Raw genomic sequence first — 14,887 nt, 5'->3', positions numbered from 1 at the left:
GTTCGAAAATCAGATATTTGGTGAAAATTTGGAAAAATTCTCAATTTTCTCATAAATAAATGTAAAACATACCACCAAAATTTTTCAACTAGCATGAAGTACAAAGTGTCACGAGAAAACAATTTTAAAATCACTTGGATATGTTAAAGCGTTTCAAAGTTATAACCATTTATAGTGACACAGGGCAGATTTGAAAAAAATGCGCCGTGTCAGGAAGGTGAAAAGTGGCTTTGGCGTTAAGGGGTTAAGAAGTCCCTGCGCCACATTTGTGTCACACGCAACCGTTTAGTGACGCAGCTGCACTATGCTTCCTGTGACACAAATGTCTACAATGAAGGGGGCGTTCTGGTGCTCAGTCAGACCATGCGCTAGATTTAACATGCAAAGTCCGACAGAATAGTGTCCCATGCCCTATGTTAAAGGTGCACCAAAAAAAAAGTGATGCACTCTGTCAGGGCAGTGCAGAACGTGGGCCAGAATCCTGAATCTAGCGCACCCTGCACTATACACAGGCGCTGCTCTTAGTAAATGTGCCCCAATATGTTGAATATACTCTAGTGATCATTATTATTGGACACACCTATAAATCATGTGTTTGATTTTAATTTGTCTGTGTTTGGATACATCTTATATTGCCATGGAATATGTTTCTTTTCCACTGACACATGTGTGTGTTTTTATTCTTGCTCTAATATCTGATGTCTTTGGGGATTTTAATCTGAATAAATAAGAAATGGTACCAGATACGTTCCAATATGTGGCCTCTGCTTGTTTATCTCCTTCACAGTCGCTGGGATTAACCCCTTTTCTGGCTACAATTCAGGTTGCAACCAATTCTAGACCCTATCCACTATTAGAAGAGAAATTTGGCAATGAAGATCACAGAAATCCCCCAGAAGTGATCACATTTTGGATATTACACAATTTTAGGTCCATTAATATGGGATTATCATGTATTTAGACCTTACCACTTTTTTCACTGACAGGAGCAATCACAGTATTACTGGACACTAAACAGACGCTGGTCACTGACAGGAGAAATCATGGTATCACTAAATACTATATGGACGCTGGTCACCGACAGGAGCAATCACGGTATCACTGGACACTATGTGGACACAGGTCACTGACAGGAACAATCACGGTATCACTGGACACTATACGGACGAAGTCACTGACAGGAGCAACCACGTTATTACTGGATACTATACGGACGCAGCTCACTGACAGGAGCAATCACGGTCTCACTGGACACTAATGTAGTCACTGACAGAAGAAATCAAAATGTTATTCAGTGACAGGAGAAGGTCTGACAATGTAATTGGGAGAGCTTGGGAGTATGAGGGGGCACACTAAAGGGTTAATCAAACTCTGTGGGGCACAATGTAACAATGTTTCATTCTGAGAGGAGGCTCAGCAGACACAGCTCCAATGTCATCCACAACTCTGACTGAAATGATGAGATCGGAGCTGAAATTTATTCCACAACCGCAGCACGAGAACATAGATACCTTCCTGCTTGTACGGTCCAGGTTTCCGAGTGCAGAGGTCACCAAAAAAAGCGAAAAGGGACTTTAGCTACCATGCCATTTACCTTAATGATGCTGTTAATTGTGTGCAGTAGGAATTGCAGGGTCTTTCCTTCGTTAAAACGCACAAACTAAACTGTCCTGGAGTAAACTGGTGTTTCACATGCATTTTATGGCCACTGTTGATTGTTCAGGGTGATTCCATCATCAACCGTCTTGAAATTTATAGAGGAGTTGCAGGATTCATCTTGTTGAATCAGATAAGGCCAATGTCAATGTCCTCTTGACCACTGTAGATAATGAAGTAAGCTGACATCTGTGGGTTGGTCTTGCTGCAGGATGCTACCACCAGGTCATTCCACAGACGTGACTTTGTCTGCGACGGCGGCTAAGGCGAAGTACAGAATCATAAGGCAAACTCGTGGTCAGGACAGGCAGGAGGTCGAGACAGGCAGCACGGAATCAGAGTCAGGGACGTAGCAGAAGGTCAGGACAGGCAGCACAGGATCGGAGTCAGGAACGGAATCGAGGTCACAACGGGCAATCACTATAAACGCAGAGGACATAGGAACAAGCTTTCTCAATGTCAATGAGGCACAAAGATCCGGCAGGGGAAACGGGAAGGGGCTGAAAATTAAGCAGAAGGGGTCACCTGCACCAAATATTGGCGCACTGGCCCATTAAATCTGACTTGCGTGCTCCCTACAATGCAGGGACGCGCGCGACGTACCAGCAGAGTCGGAGCTGGATCAAGGCAAAGTGAGTGATCCGTTGGAGGTGTGGGGCAGCGGAGAGGGACACGGGTCCGACTGTGATCCGGTACGTGGGTTACAGGGGCACCGTGACAATATCCCCCCTACTTCTTGGACTGGAGGAATTTTTGCAGAAGGCCAAGGTCAAATATTTTATCCTCTGGCTCCCAGGATCTTTCCTCTGGCTGAACCCCTTCCAGTTGACTAGAAAGAACCGCTTCCCTCTAACTGTCTTCATATCCAGGACATCCTTTACCTTGCAAACATTGGTGGAATCAGCCTGAGGAGCAGATGGAGGCACTTATCGAGAAGAAACAGTTCAGGGAGGAAGGCAAAGCTTATACTCCACAGGATTTATGCGCTTCAGTACTTCAAATGGACCCAGGAATCGTGGACTAAGTTAATAGCTAGGAATCTTCAAACGGATGTATCTAGAAGACAGCCACATGGGGAGAAGACTGGAGGAGACCTGCGCTTCTTATCTGCCTGCATTTTGATTCGGGCAGATGCACGGAGTAAAGACTGACGTGTTTGTTCTCAGATGGATCTCAGATCTCGGACCATTTCCTCCATGACAGGAACATCAGAGCTCTCAGCAAGAGGGAGAGGTGGATGAAGAAGTTTTCCATACACAATGAAAAAATGGAGCGGTGCAGCAGATTCAGATTACCCGAGGAAGATGGAAGATTGGTGATAAAGTCGCAAGAGTCCACAAGAGTCCATGGACAGCTGGCATCGGAAACGGCAGAAGAAGACGAGCAGTTTTAAGACTAGATGGCTTGTTTCTGGCACAGAAAGTGCAGGAGCCCACAAAATCCCGTACATCCTTGACCAGATCTGGCCACCAGTAAAATCGGGAAATGAGGGCGACAGAGCGCTGCACCCCAGGGTGCCCAGTAACACGAGAGCAATGTACCCAAGTCAGTATCCTTTTCCGAAGGGCAGGTCAAACATACGTATTACCAGGAGGAAGTTGCCGAAGGTCCACTGGAGCAGCAAGAACCAGCCGTTCACGAGGAACAATATGTCTGGGAGCAGGATCTTCCCCAACAACATTTACAGGATGGAAATGGATCAGAAAGTTGAAACGGGAGGAGAAGAGAGACCAACGAGCCTGTCTTGAATTGAGAAGCTGGGCAGTCAGGAGGTACAGGAGGCTTTTGTGATCAGTATAGATACTGACTGGATGAAGAGCACCCTCCAGAAGATAACACCATTCTTCCAAAGAAAGTCTAATAGCCAGAAGTTCCCGATCACCAATAGAGTAATTCCTTTCTGTGGCTGAAAATGTCTTGGAGAAGAACCCACAGGTGAACCCTGCCACAATCTCCAGGAATCTCTGGATAACTCTAAGTCCCACTGGACTGAATGTGAATGCCCAGACGAGAATACCCCTTTAAGGCCAGACCCGTTTTTGCATTTGAGTTCTCAGTTTTCATTCGAGACCTTCAAAAAAGAGCTGTGGAAGGGATTGTTTTCTGTGAAACAACTTGTAATTTATAGTGACTATATTTAATATGCCATGTCTGATTGATCTTTCCATATACTGCCATAATACAATATGGCATTGTATGGAAAGTTTACTGATTATGCATTACAAAGTGTCACTGGCACATTGTGACAAATGACCAGATGCTACAAAGACATAGGTCTTACCAAGTCTTACCAAGCTATTATAAACAGATAATAGCTCCATGGGGACATCACAGGAGCGGCGATCGAAGTCAACACCCTGCAGATTTACACCCCTGGCAACTAGCCATGGCTATGATTGGCCAGGGGGAGTCCTTCTAAAAAGTCAGAACTGTATATCTGTTGAGATTCCCTTAAAAGTCTTATTTAGTCATATTCTTTGTTATAAATTACATTAAAACTACATTAGGCCATAGTGTGTTTGCAAAGTTTTTGCATAAAACTCAAATGAAAGAGCTAATAAAGTAAGTCTCCATTTTTTTTATCATGATGTTTGTCAAATTTATGTAAATGAAAATTTATATACTTTGAACTATGTTATGTGGCAAAATAAGGTGATTTTACAGTTAAACAACCATCAAAGACATTCAGCTACAGAATCTTCATTGAAAAGTCTGTTGTTCTGTGGTGTAAACCTACATTTCCCTTCCCCAAGATGGAAAAACTAACATACCATTTTTTCCAGCCTGATCTTCTGTATCTGAAAAACAAAGCACAAAGACAGATATAGTGTTAAAGAAAATATTTAAGGGTTTATGGCAGTACATGGTGCACATGGGAGTTAAGTAATTGGATACTTGACTGCATTATTAGGGCAATAGTCAATTAGCAATTAGGCAATTGGCAATTAGGAACATGCACCCTTTTAGAGACTAATTGCCCAAACTATGACCAAAATCCACTTATTTACTGTGAAGTGCCAACGTGGCATTTTAAGCAGTAACTTATTACGACATGTTCTTCCACATCTTTCAATCGTATTAGCCCCTGAGGCCACAATACAGTTGAAAGAAAGACGGTCTCTCTGTAGAGGAAGATTGGTGGGTCCAGCAGGATGACCTCCAAAGATGACGCAGTTCTGTCAACACCATCTCACTTTTCCCAATGAAGTGTCGCTTTAAAATAGCACTGAGAGCATCATCTCATAAGTTGCCTGGGACCGCAGGAAGATTTTGTCCTGTTTGGTGAACTCTGTCCTGTGGTGATGGCCTGAGTGCCCACAGAAAAGGCTCTGAGTATACATAAGGAAGGTAAATATGCAGAAAGCTGTGGAAGTTACCGTCCTATCTCATTGCTCAATATTGATGTCAAAATCTGGGCCAAGGTCTTATCACAAAGACTTAACGTACTGTTACCTAGACTTCTTCATCCAGACCAAGCTGGGTTTGTCCCAGGGAGGGAAGGAAACCAACATTCCTGCAGAGTCATCCACGCCATTAATTATGGTAGACAAAAGAATGCTCCACTGGTCCTTCTCAGCACTGATGCAGAGAAGGCCTTCGATAGAATAAGCTGGATGTACCTATTCGAAACTTTGAGGAAGTTTGGATTTCCAGATACCTTCATAGGAGCTGTAAATACTTTATACACCAACCCTAGCGCCAAAATTAAAGTAAACGGCACATATCGCCATCACTATTTGTCCTGGTGATGGAAACCCTGCTCCAAACACTGAGAGAACGCCCCGGAGTCCAAGGAATCAATCTAGGTACCACCTATCATCTAAATGCCGCATTTGCGGACGACCTCCTGATGATGGTCACTAACCCTAAAATAGCGTTTCCCCACATTCTACAAATAATGGAAACATTTGGGCATGTCTCCAATTTTAAAATAAACCTCAATAAATCAGAAGCTCTCAACATAACAGCGCCTTTAACACACATTAAATACCTCCAAAATGCATTCACAATTAATTGGCAAACAACTAAACTCAAATACATAGGAGTAAATATCACTAGCAACCCTACCTCCCTCTACAGAGAAAACTTCCACCCCCTAATAAATCAAATTGATCAACAACTAAAGACAATATTGGCACCTTTCATGTCTTGGCTAGGTAAGAAAAACCTCCTAAAAACATTTATAATGCCCAAGATTCTCTACTTACTACAGATGATCCCTATACACCTACCACAAAGCGTCTTCACATCCGTGGGGTCAATATTTAGGAAATTTCTGTGGAAAGGGAGCAGCTCAAGACTGGCATATTCTAGATTAACACAGCCTAAACAAGATGGGGGAATTGGCCTTCCAGACCCCAAAACCTATTATACAGCCATACATCTTAGGAGATGGGTACAACTTAATAGCAAAACTGCCAAAATCCAAGGAACTGACCTAGAGCTATCTATGATCCCGCCGGCCAACTTGGCATGGGCGTGGGACCCCACCTTAAATTGGAACCCTAAATTTGTAAGTGACATTTCCAAGGGGACATTATTAACGGCAAAGCAGTTCGCTCCAAAAACGAACACACTCTCGACCGCAATGCCAGCTAATTTAATACCATACCTTAAAACCAAAACTAAAAAAGACATCTCCGGAACATGGGAATTCCTGAGGCAATTTACTACCAAAGAGATCCTAGAATTAGCGAACCAACAAGATGATTTAACAGCTTTCCGATACAGAGTCCTCCCTAACCTGCACTTCATGCACAAACTAGACATTTCATTAATTTGTAGCCAAGTGGCAACAATGGACAAAACCAACTAGGACATATCCTTGTTAGAAGAACAGATACTGTGGACCACAATTACAAGACACCTATTATCCAAGTTCTATCATAAGTTGATAAACTTAGAATACCAAAATATCAAACCAGCCTGCATACTTGCATGGGAAAGAGATCTAGGGCTAACAATCTCAGAAGGGGGAATTCGGAAAATCATGAGTAACTCGCACGACTTCTCTAAGTGCATGAAATTTCAGGAAAACTCCTACAAAATCCTAACAAGATGGCACAGAACACCTGAGACCCTCCAACGAATGGGATTAACACCCCACAGCAAATACTGGAGATGTAGAGCCAATGGGGCTTCCCACCTACACATATTTTGGGCATGTCCCAAGATTAAACCATTTTGGGAAAAAGTCTCCCGTATAATCAATAACATAACTTCTCTTAACATACAGCTCACCCCGGAATTGGTCTTACTATGGCTCCCGAATAAAACATGGAAACCTAGGAAGAACCACCTCCCCACAATAATGGTACAAGCAGCTAAGTCACTAATTCCGCTGAATTGGCTTAGTAAAACACCACCTACAGTAGGACAATGGCAAGACAAAGTAGACCAAATCTTCAGAATTGAAGAAATAGCTAGTTGGGTAAATATGGCGCATGACTCCTTCCTAAAAATATGGGAAAATTGGATAAAATACAGAAGCTGACCAAGACCTCTTCTGTGGTGCAATTCAATTCATCTCAATATCGCTAAACCATCTTGAACAAGCTTTATAGTCAATTACATCAGTCAGCGATATCCACAGCGATCACCACTGGGACTCTTACCAGACTCTCTAACTAATATAATAGGCTAAAAAGACAATGACTCTCAAGCAAATCAAGACCTAAATGCTCATACCTGGATGGAGGCGCGGATCACCCCTGAATCCTCATGATCCAAATAGATCATAATGTGAAACCTAAAAAGTTACCTGTATATCATATCTTTGTTTTGTTAAACCAGAAAGTTAGCTATCAAGCTTGAACCAAACTGTTTTCCCCCCTTTGTTGAACCTCATTCCCTACCTTCCTCACCCCCATGCCCCCCCATTCCATCAACACTTCTCAGTAATGACATACAACGATACCCGCAAAACAAGATGAGAAGTGTAATCCCCTACACCCATTGTTTTACTCTAGTTTTGCTTTACTAAATAAAAGACAGATAATGTAATACAGCGAATCAATCTGCAAAATTGATCTTATTTTGCCAATATATTCTGTAACCTGTAATATTTTATCAAATAAAGCTATTTTGAAAACTCAAAAAAAAAAAAAAAAAAAGAAAGGGCTCTGAGTGCCACCTCTGGCACCCGTGCCATAGGTTAGCCACCACTGCCCTATACACAACATGCCTTTAAAAGTTTAAAATAACTTTAGATAATGGATTAATAAATCAAACCACTGAACTTCTTAAGAAAGAGTAAAAGTATGCAGAAGTAGTAGTGACTGGAACACAAAATGATATCGAGCAATGGTATATGGTATATGGAGCAGTGGTATATATCTCTGATTGCTGAATCCATTTTTCACCCGTCTACTCTGCCTTTGAATACAGTCTCACTTTCTGCAATGGTATATACAGGCAGTCCCCGGGTTACATACAAGATAGGGTCTGGAGGTTTGTTCTTAAGTTGAATTTGTATGTAAGTCGAAACTGTATATTTTATAATGGAAGTTTTAGACAATTTTTTTTCTTTTGCCCCAGTGACAATTGGAGTTTCAAAATTTTTGGTGTAATTGGACCAAGAATTATCAATAAAGCTTCATTACAGTCATCTTACAGCTGATCATTGCAGTCTGGGACTATAGTAAAGCATCCAGAGAGCTTCAACAGAGGTCACATGGGGCAGAGGGGTCCGTCTGTAACTATGGGTTGTCTGTAAGTCGGGTGTCCTTAAGTAGGGGACCGCCTGTATATGTTAATTGCCTTAGTATTGCATGTGTCTGTTTCTTTCTCTAACATTTGACCCTTTTCTGTTCTACCTGATTTAATGTTCATATATTCCCCTCAATGAGTTTGTTTTTCTCTGTTTAGAACTTGATCCACATGTGTTAAGTCTCCTAGATTAATTGCTTTATGGTCTAAATGAGGGCCTGGTTTCTTGTCTTCTCTGGGTACAACTTAAGTGGTAGTATAGGATGCTTGCATTCCCAGATGCTTGCATTCTTTGTTTGCTTAGCATAATATTCTGCTCAGTATAATAATATTCTGACAAGTATGCTGCAGTTATACATTGCAGTTAGACAGGGTAGGAGACAGGTAAGATGGCAGAGAAAAATAAACAATTATGTCTTTCTAAAAATGTTTTCTAATTTCTCTCTGTTTGCCATGGTCGTTTTACTTTCCTATTGCCATCTATCCCACCAGTACCAACTATCCACAACAATGCGTCACTTCTTCACTCACCATTCTACAGTATGTAACCATACTAACTTATCACAGTGTTCTGCTGTGAAGCAATAACTTCCTATAAATCTCTAAAGCATCTTTTGTCTCTTCTCTTTCTCCTTCTGCTTGCAGCAGGGGACATCTCTCCTAACCCAGGTCCTCCTTCTGCTCATTTTAACACTTCACACAGAAACCCTGCTAACCTTATAAAGATTCAGTGTATCCCCTCTTCTCCTCCTCCACCCGTAACCCCTTTTAAATGTGCCCTATGGATTGCCTGCTCTGTGTGTAATAAACTAGAATCTGTTCATGACCTCTTTCTTTCTAAATCTTTTGACCTGCTGGCTATCACGGAAACATGGATCCAACAGGATGACTCCGCCTCTGTTGCGGCATTGTCTTATGGCGGCTTACACTTTTCTCACTGCTCCAGACCTGAGAATAGGCAGGGAGGAGGGGTAGGCATAATCCTCTCTACAATATGCACTTTCCACATTCCTGCTGTACACTCTCTTACTTTCCCACCTTTTGAGGTGCACACCCTTTAGACTTTTCTGCCTATTCTCTCTTCATGTGGCTGTAGTATACCATCCTCCTGGCTCACCCTATCAGTTCTTTGACTTTGCCTCTTGGCTCTCTCACTTACTATCCTGTGACATTCCAACCATCATCATAGGAGACTTCAACATCCCTGTTAACACTCCCATTTACCCTCCTGCCTCTCAGCTCTTAGCCCTAACTACTTCTCTAGGTCTTTGACAACTCTGCAGTTCCCGAACTCATAATGAGGGAAACATACTCGATTTGGTCTACTCCCGACCATCTTCAATATCTAATTTTACCAATTCTTCCTTTCCACTTTCAGACCATAATCTCCTTTCTTTTACTTTCAATAATCCTTCACCTTCTCTGAATCCCTCCACCCATCATTAATACTGGAACCCACGTGCAATAGATACTCACCAACTCACAGAAAACCTTCAGTCTGCACTGCCCCCATCTCCTCTTTCACCTGTTCAAACCTGGCTACTAACCACTATAATCATACTGTCAGAAGTGCGCTAGATGAAACAGCATGAACCACTATCTGAAATTTTCAACACAGACGCAGCCAACCTTGGCACACCAAACAAATTTGTTTCCTTCGGTAATGCTCCAGGATTGCCGAACGTCTATGGAGAAAATCGAGCACATCTGCAGACTTTTTACACTTCAAATTTATTCTTAAAACCTATAGCTCTGCCCTTCACCTTGCTAAACAGGTCTATTTTACTAATCTCCTCTCTCTCTAACAACTCCAAAAGGCTCTTCACTCAATACAACACTTACAAAGGTGCAGCCACCTGTCACAGACTTTAAGGATAAAATTGATTGCATTCATCAGCAAATAATTGCTCAGTCCTCTCACTCCACTAATCCCCTTCCCTCCGGCGGCTTACCTTCTTCACTCTCTTCCTTTGAGCCAGTCACAGAGGAAGAAGTGTCCAGGCTCCTTTCCTCTGCTCGACCCACTAACTGTATCAGTGACCCCATCCCCTCACATCTCGTACATCTCTCTCCCCAGCAGTCACTTCTCACCTCACTAAAATCTTCAACCTCTCTCTCTTCTGGTGTTATCCCCTCTTCTTTCAAGCATGCAGCTGTTACCCCATTACTAAATAAACCTTCACTGGACCCATCCAGTGCTACTAACTACCGACTAGTTTCTAACCTCAATTTCATCTCCAAATTCCTGAAATCCCTGGTCTATTCTTGAATAATCTGCTATCTCTTAGCTAACTCACTCCTTGACCCCTTGCAATCGGGTTTCCGCTCTATGCACGTTACTGAAACTGCTCTTTCTAAAGCCTCCAATGATCTCCTCACTGCTAAATCCAAAGGTGACTCCTCACTCCTCATTCTTCTGGATCTATCGGCAGCGTTTGATACTGTGTACCACCAGGTCCTCCTCAGGATGCTTTGCTCCATTGGATTAAAGGACATTTCACTCTCTGACCCCACTTTCAGTGTCTTTCTCTTCTCATCTTCCTCTAAGTGTCAGGGTTTCTCAGGACTCAGTCCTAGGTCCTCTTCTCTTCTGTATACTGCCCCATTGGACAAACAATCAGCAGATTTGGTTTCCAGTATCATCTCTATGGTAATGACACCCAGCTATATACTTCTGCACGTAACATCACCCCTGCCTTAATCCAGAACACTGGTGAATGTCTCTCTGCCATCTCTAGCATCATGTTCTCTCAGTTCTTGAAAAGTAATCTAAGACTGAACTTCTTGTCTTTCCACCATCTAACTAACTAACATCTTTCCACACTCACTAACTGTATGAAATGTCACCTCTCCCTTTACTAATTCATCATATGCCCTATCTTCCGTTTGTTATCCGGCAAACAGCACTTATATACCAAGTTCCAGGCTTCTCCGCAGTCTTTTTCACCTTGGACCTTATAAATAAGATGGTGGCTGATGGCTGGTTCAAGCAGCAGAATTTATTAAATTATTTTATATTGTTCCCTTATAAAGAATGGCTGGACCATTATACAATCTCTTTTACCTCTTATGTCAACAGACTCATCCTCATAGACTGTAAGCTCTAGTGAGCACTGAGCAGGGCCCTCACTCCTATTGTACCATATGACTGTTTTGTACTCTGTAATGTAGTATTATATTTGTATATGTCCCCTATGATTTGTAAAGCTCTACAGAATTAGATGGCGCTATGTAAATAAAGATTATTATTATTAAAAAGGTGAAAATGTGTTTTGGAAGAAGAAAAAGATAAAAAGGGCATGAATCAGGGGGTGAGTGGCCAATGAATGTTTCAAGAACTTGTATATAAATACAGTCATAAAAACATGGAAGTACACCTTTTATTTCTATGGCCACATATCAAGGTGTTCTAAAAAAAATCATCTTGCCCTTAGCACCTTACCAACATACACCACAATATTGCAGTGCAATATCAGTAAGAATGTATTGTGTAGAACTCTCTGGGTTTCTGCTGAATATTATTTCTTTGTTAGTATTTTGACCACCCCCTGCGGCAGTAACTCATGTACCCCCTGGAAAACTCACAGTCATACTGCCATCCATAAAAGTTTGAATCAAATGTGAATGTACAATTCCCAAAATGTTATGACTGTGTTGCAGTATATTGTGATTGCATGGCTCCCCTATTATGGCCTGCCTCCAGTAAACTGTAATATGGCTGAATTAAAGGCCTAGGAGCCTTGAGAAAGTCTCGAGTGGTTGCTGATCAAAGTAAATATGGTGGAGCCCATACTTTATGTTGCCACTGTTCAGGTGACATGGTTGGGTTTGTCCATTGCAAATAACAGATAAATGGCAACAGTTAATGGAGTGTCAAGGCGCTCATATGGTGAGTCGTCTCCATATACCCTTTAGGTTGCGTTCCCACATTGCATTTTTAACTTCAGATGCTGAGGTAGAAATTTCATTAGCAAATAAAGATACTGTATATCTAAATATCTAAAGTCACAAAAGATAATAAAAATAATAAAATAGTTACTAGTTGCACTATATTTAATTTCAAACATCAGGTTTGGGAAAGGATGTAGAACCTATTTTTAATGCTGTGGTGTATATCTAATGAAATTATATTTATAATTATTTAATTGATTATATTTATAATTATGCCTCATACAATATTAATATATTTAGCCGATAAGATATAGGAAGAGTTACCGTATATACTCGAGTATAAGCCGAGGTAACTATTTGTGCCACAAATTACTAGGAAAACTTCTTGACTAAACAATAACCCTAGGGTAAAAAATGAAACAACTACTCTAAAAAAAATGTCCAGCAGATCCCCCTTTTACAAAAAAAATGTCCAGCAGATCCCCCTTTTACAAAAAAAAAGTCCAGAAGTGCTCCCCTTCACAGAAATATCCAGCAGTGGCACCCTTTACAGAAATGTCCAGCAGTGCCCCTCTATAGAGAAATGTCCAGCAGTGCCCCTCTATAGAGAAATGTCCAGCAGTGCCCCTCTATAGAGAAATGTCCAGCAGTGCCCCCCTTTAGAGAAATTTCCAGCAGTGCCCCCCTTTAGAGAATTGTCCAGCAGTGCCCCTTTATCGAGAAATGTCCAGCAGTGCCCCTCTATAGAGAGATATCCAGCAGTGGCCCACTTTAGAGAAATGTCCTGCTGTGTTGCCCTTTAGGGAAATGTCCAGCAGTTGCAAAAAACGGGCAGCCCTGCCCCTTTCATGACAAAATAATAAACATATTAATCATCTACAGGGCTAGCCCCCGACTTCCTTTTCACCCAAGGTTCGTCTTCCATGTTCATCTCCGGCTTTCCAGCAGTGTGGGCAGAGACGCATTTATGCTTTCTGCCTGCACGCACAGACTGTGACACGGCTTGTCGCCACCTGATGACGTCACGCCGTCTGTATGTGCAGGCGGGTAGAGAGCATGGGCATGCCTCTGCAAATGCTAAGTAGTAGTGCAGGAAGCAGGGACACATGCATGATATACTCCAAATAAGTGTATTATTCACACTCTTATTAACCCTTCAAGGACCCAGCTCTTTTGCACCTTAAGAACCCGGACCAATTTTTCAAATCTGCCATGTAACACTTTATTAGATTATAACTTTAGAACACTTTAGCTTACCAAGGTGATTTCCAGATTGTTTTTCATGACATGTTGTACTTCCCCTTAGTGATATATTTTGGCTGAAATGTTTTGCATTTATTTATGAAATTTTAAAAAATTACAGATTTTCTGATTTCTAGATGTTATGCTCATTATACAGTTGGTTCAACCTTCCAAATTGGTAGCTAACTAACATTACCCATATGTCTGCTTTATGCTCACATCATTTGTTTATGTTATTTTATTAGGATATTAGGAGGCGAACAAATCAATCAGCAATTTTCCACATTTTCATAAAAATTTAAGATTCAATTATTTTAGTAGCTTATTCATATTTATAGGGATTTTAAAAATTCTATTTATGAGAAACTGCCCACAGAGTACCAAATTTTTAAATAGCACCCCTCAAACTATTGAAAACAACTCTTGTTAATCTTATTAACCGTTTATGTATCAAACATGAAATAAAACAAAATGGAGGTTCTATACAACATTTTTTAATTTTGACAAAATGTTTATGAGCCCTAAAATGTACATGTTCATGCAGGATAAAATGCAAAAACACTTCTCAGATTTTGTAGTGCAGTTTCTCTGGAGTCTGACAATACCCCACATGTGGATGTAAACCACTTTATGAGCCCATAACAGAGCGCAGAAGGGAAGGAGCGCCATCAAGCTTGTATTCTGATACATATTTTTTACTTTTATTTTTTATTTTATACCCCTATATGGCATAGATCTCATTTAATTTATGTTCTATGGGTTAGTATGATCAAGCTTTTTCATGTTTGATTAATTTTGCTGAATAAAAAACACATTTGGAGAGCAAAATGAACTTGCTTCTAAATGGCGTAACATTTAGATTTTTTTTTTTTTATTGAACTGTATTAGGGTTTTTTTTTGCGGAATGAGTTGTACTATTTATTGGAATCATTGTGGTGTAAATGTCACTTTTTGATCACTTTTTATTGCTTCTTTTGATTAATTGGATGCACAAAAATCCTAATTTTCGTCATTTTTTAAAAATATTTTTGTTACTGTATTCACCGTACAGGTTCAGTAATGATTTAATTTTATTGTACATGTTGTTACAGGTGTGGCGATACCACATATTTGGGGATTGTTTGTTGAATTTTAGCTTTTTATTATATGTGGAAGTTTTATAATTTATGGGGACTTTTAAATATTTTATTCTTTTATTTGTAAAAAATGTTATTAGGTTTTATACATTTTTTTACTGTCCCACTCAGGGACTTAAATAAAGGGACCATCTAATTGCTTGTTCGAACTAATACACTACAATACTAAAGAATGGCGGTGTATTAGAATAGTTACCCAGCAGATGCACAATGACAGATCCTGTGGGAAACCGGATCATTCACTCAGCAGCTGA

General features: G+C 40.9%; 1 protein-coding gene across 1 annotated transcript in view; it reads right to left on the bottom strand.

Moving 5' to 3' along the window:
* The window catches only part of CFH (complement factor H), a 205,210-nt gene that overhangs the window by 85,868 nt on the left and 104,455 nt on the right, over window positions 1-14,887 (bottom strand). Inside the window, exon 13 of the mRNA XM_072129059.1 lies at window positions 4,428-4,454. Coding sequence (XP_071985160.1) covers window positions 4,428-4,454 — 27 coding nt within the window. The remainder of the gene's footprint in view (window positions 1-4,427; window positions 4,455-14,887) is intronic.

Source organism: Engystomops pustulosus, chromosome 10 (genome assembly GCF_040894005.1).
Source record: "Engystomops pustulosus chromosome 10, aEngPut4.maternal, whole genome shotgun sequence".
NCBI lineage: Eukaryota > Metazoa > Chordata > Amphibia > Anura > Leptodactylidae > Engystomops > Engystomops pustulosus.
The sequence above is the reverse complement of the archived record's forward strand: the minus strand, read 5'-3'. Positions and strand labels throughout refer to the sequence as shown.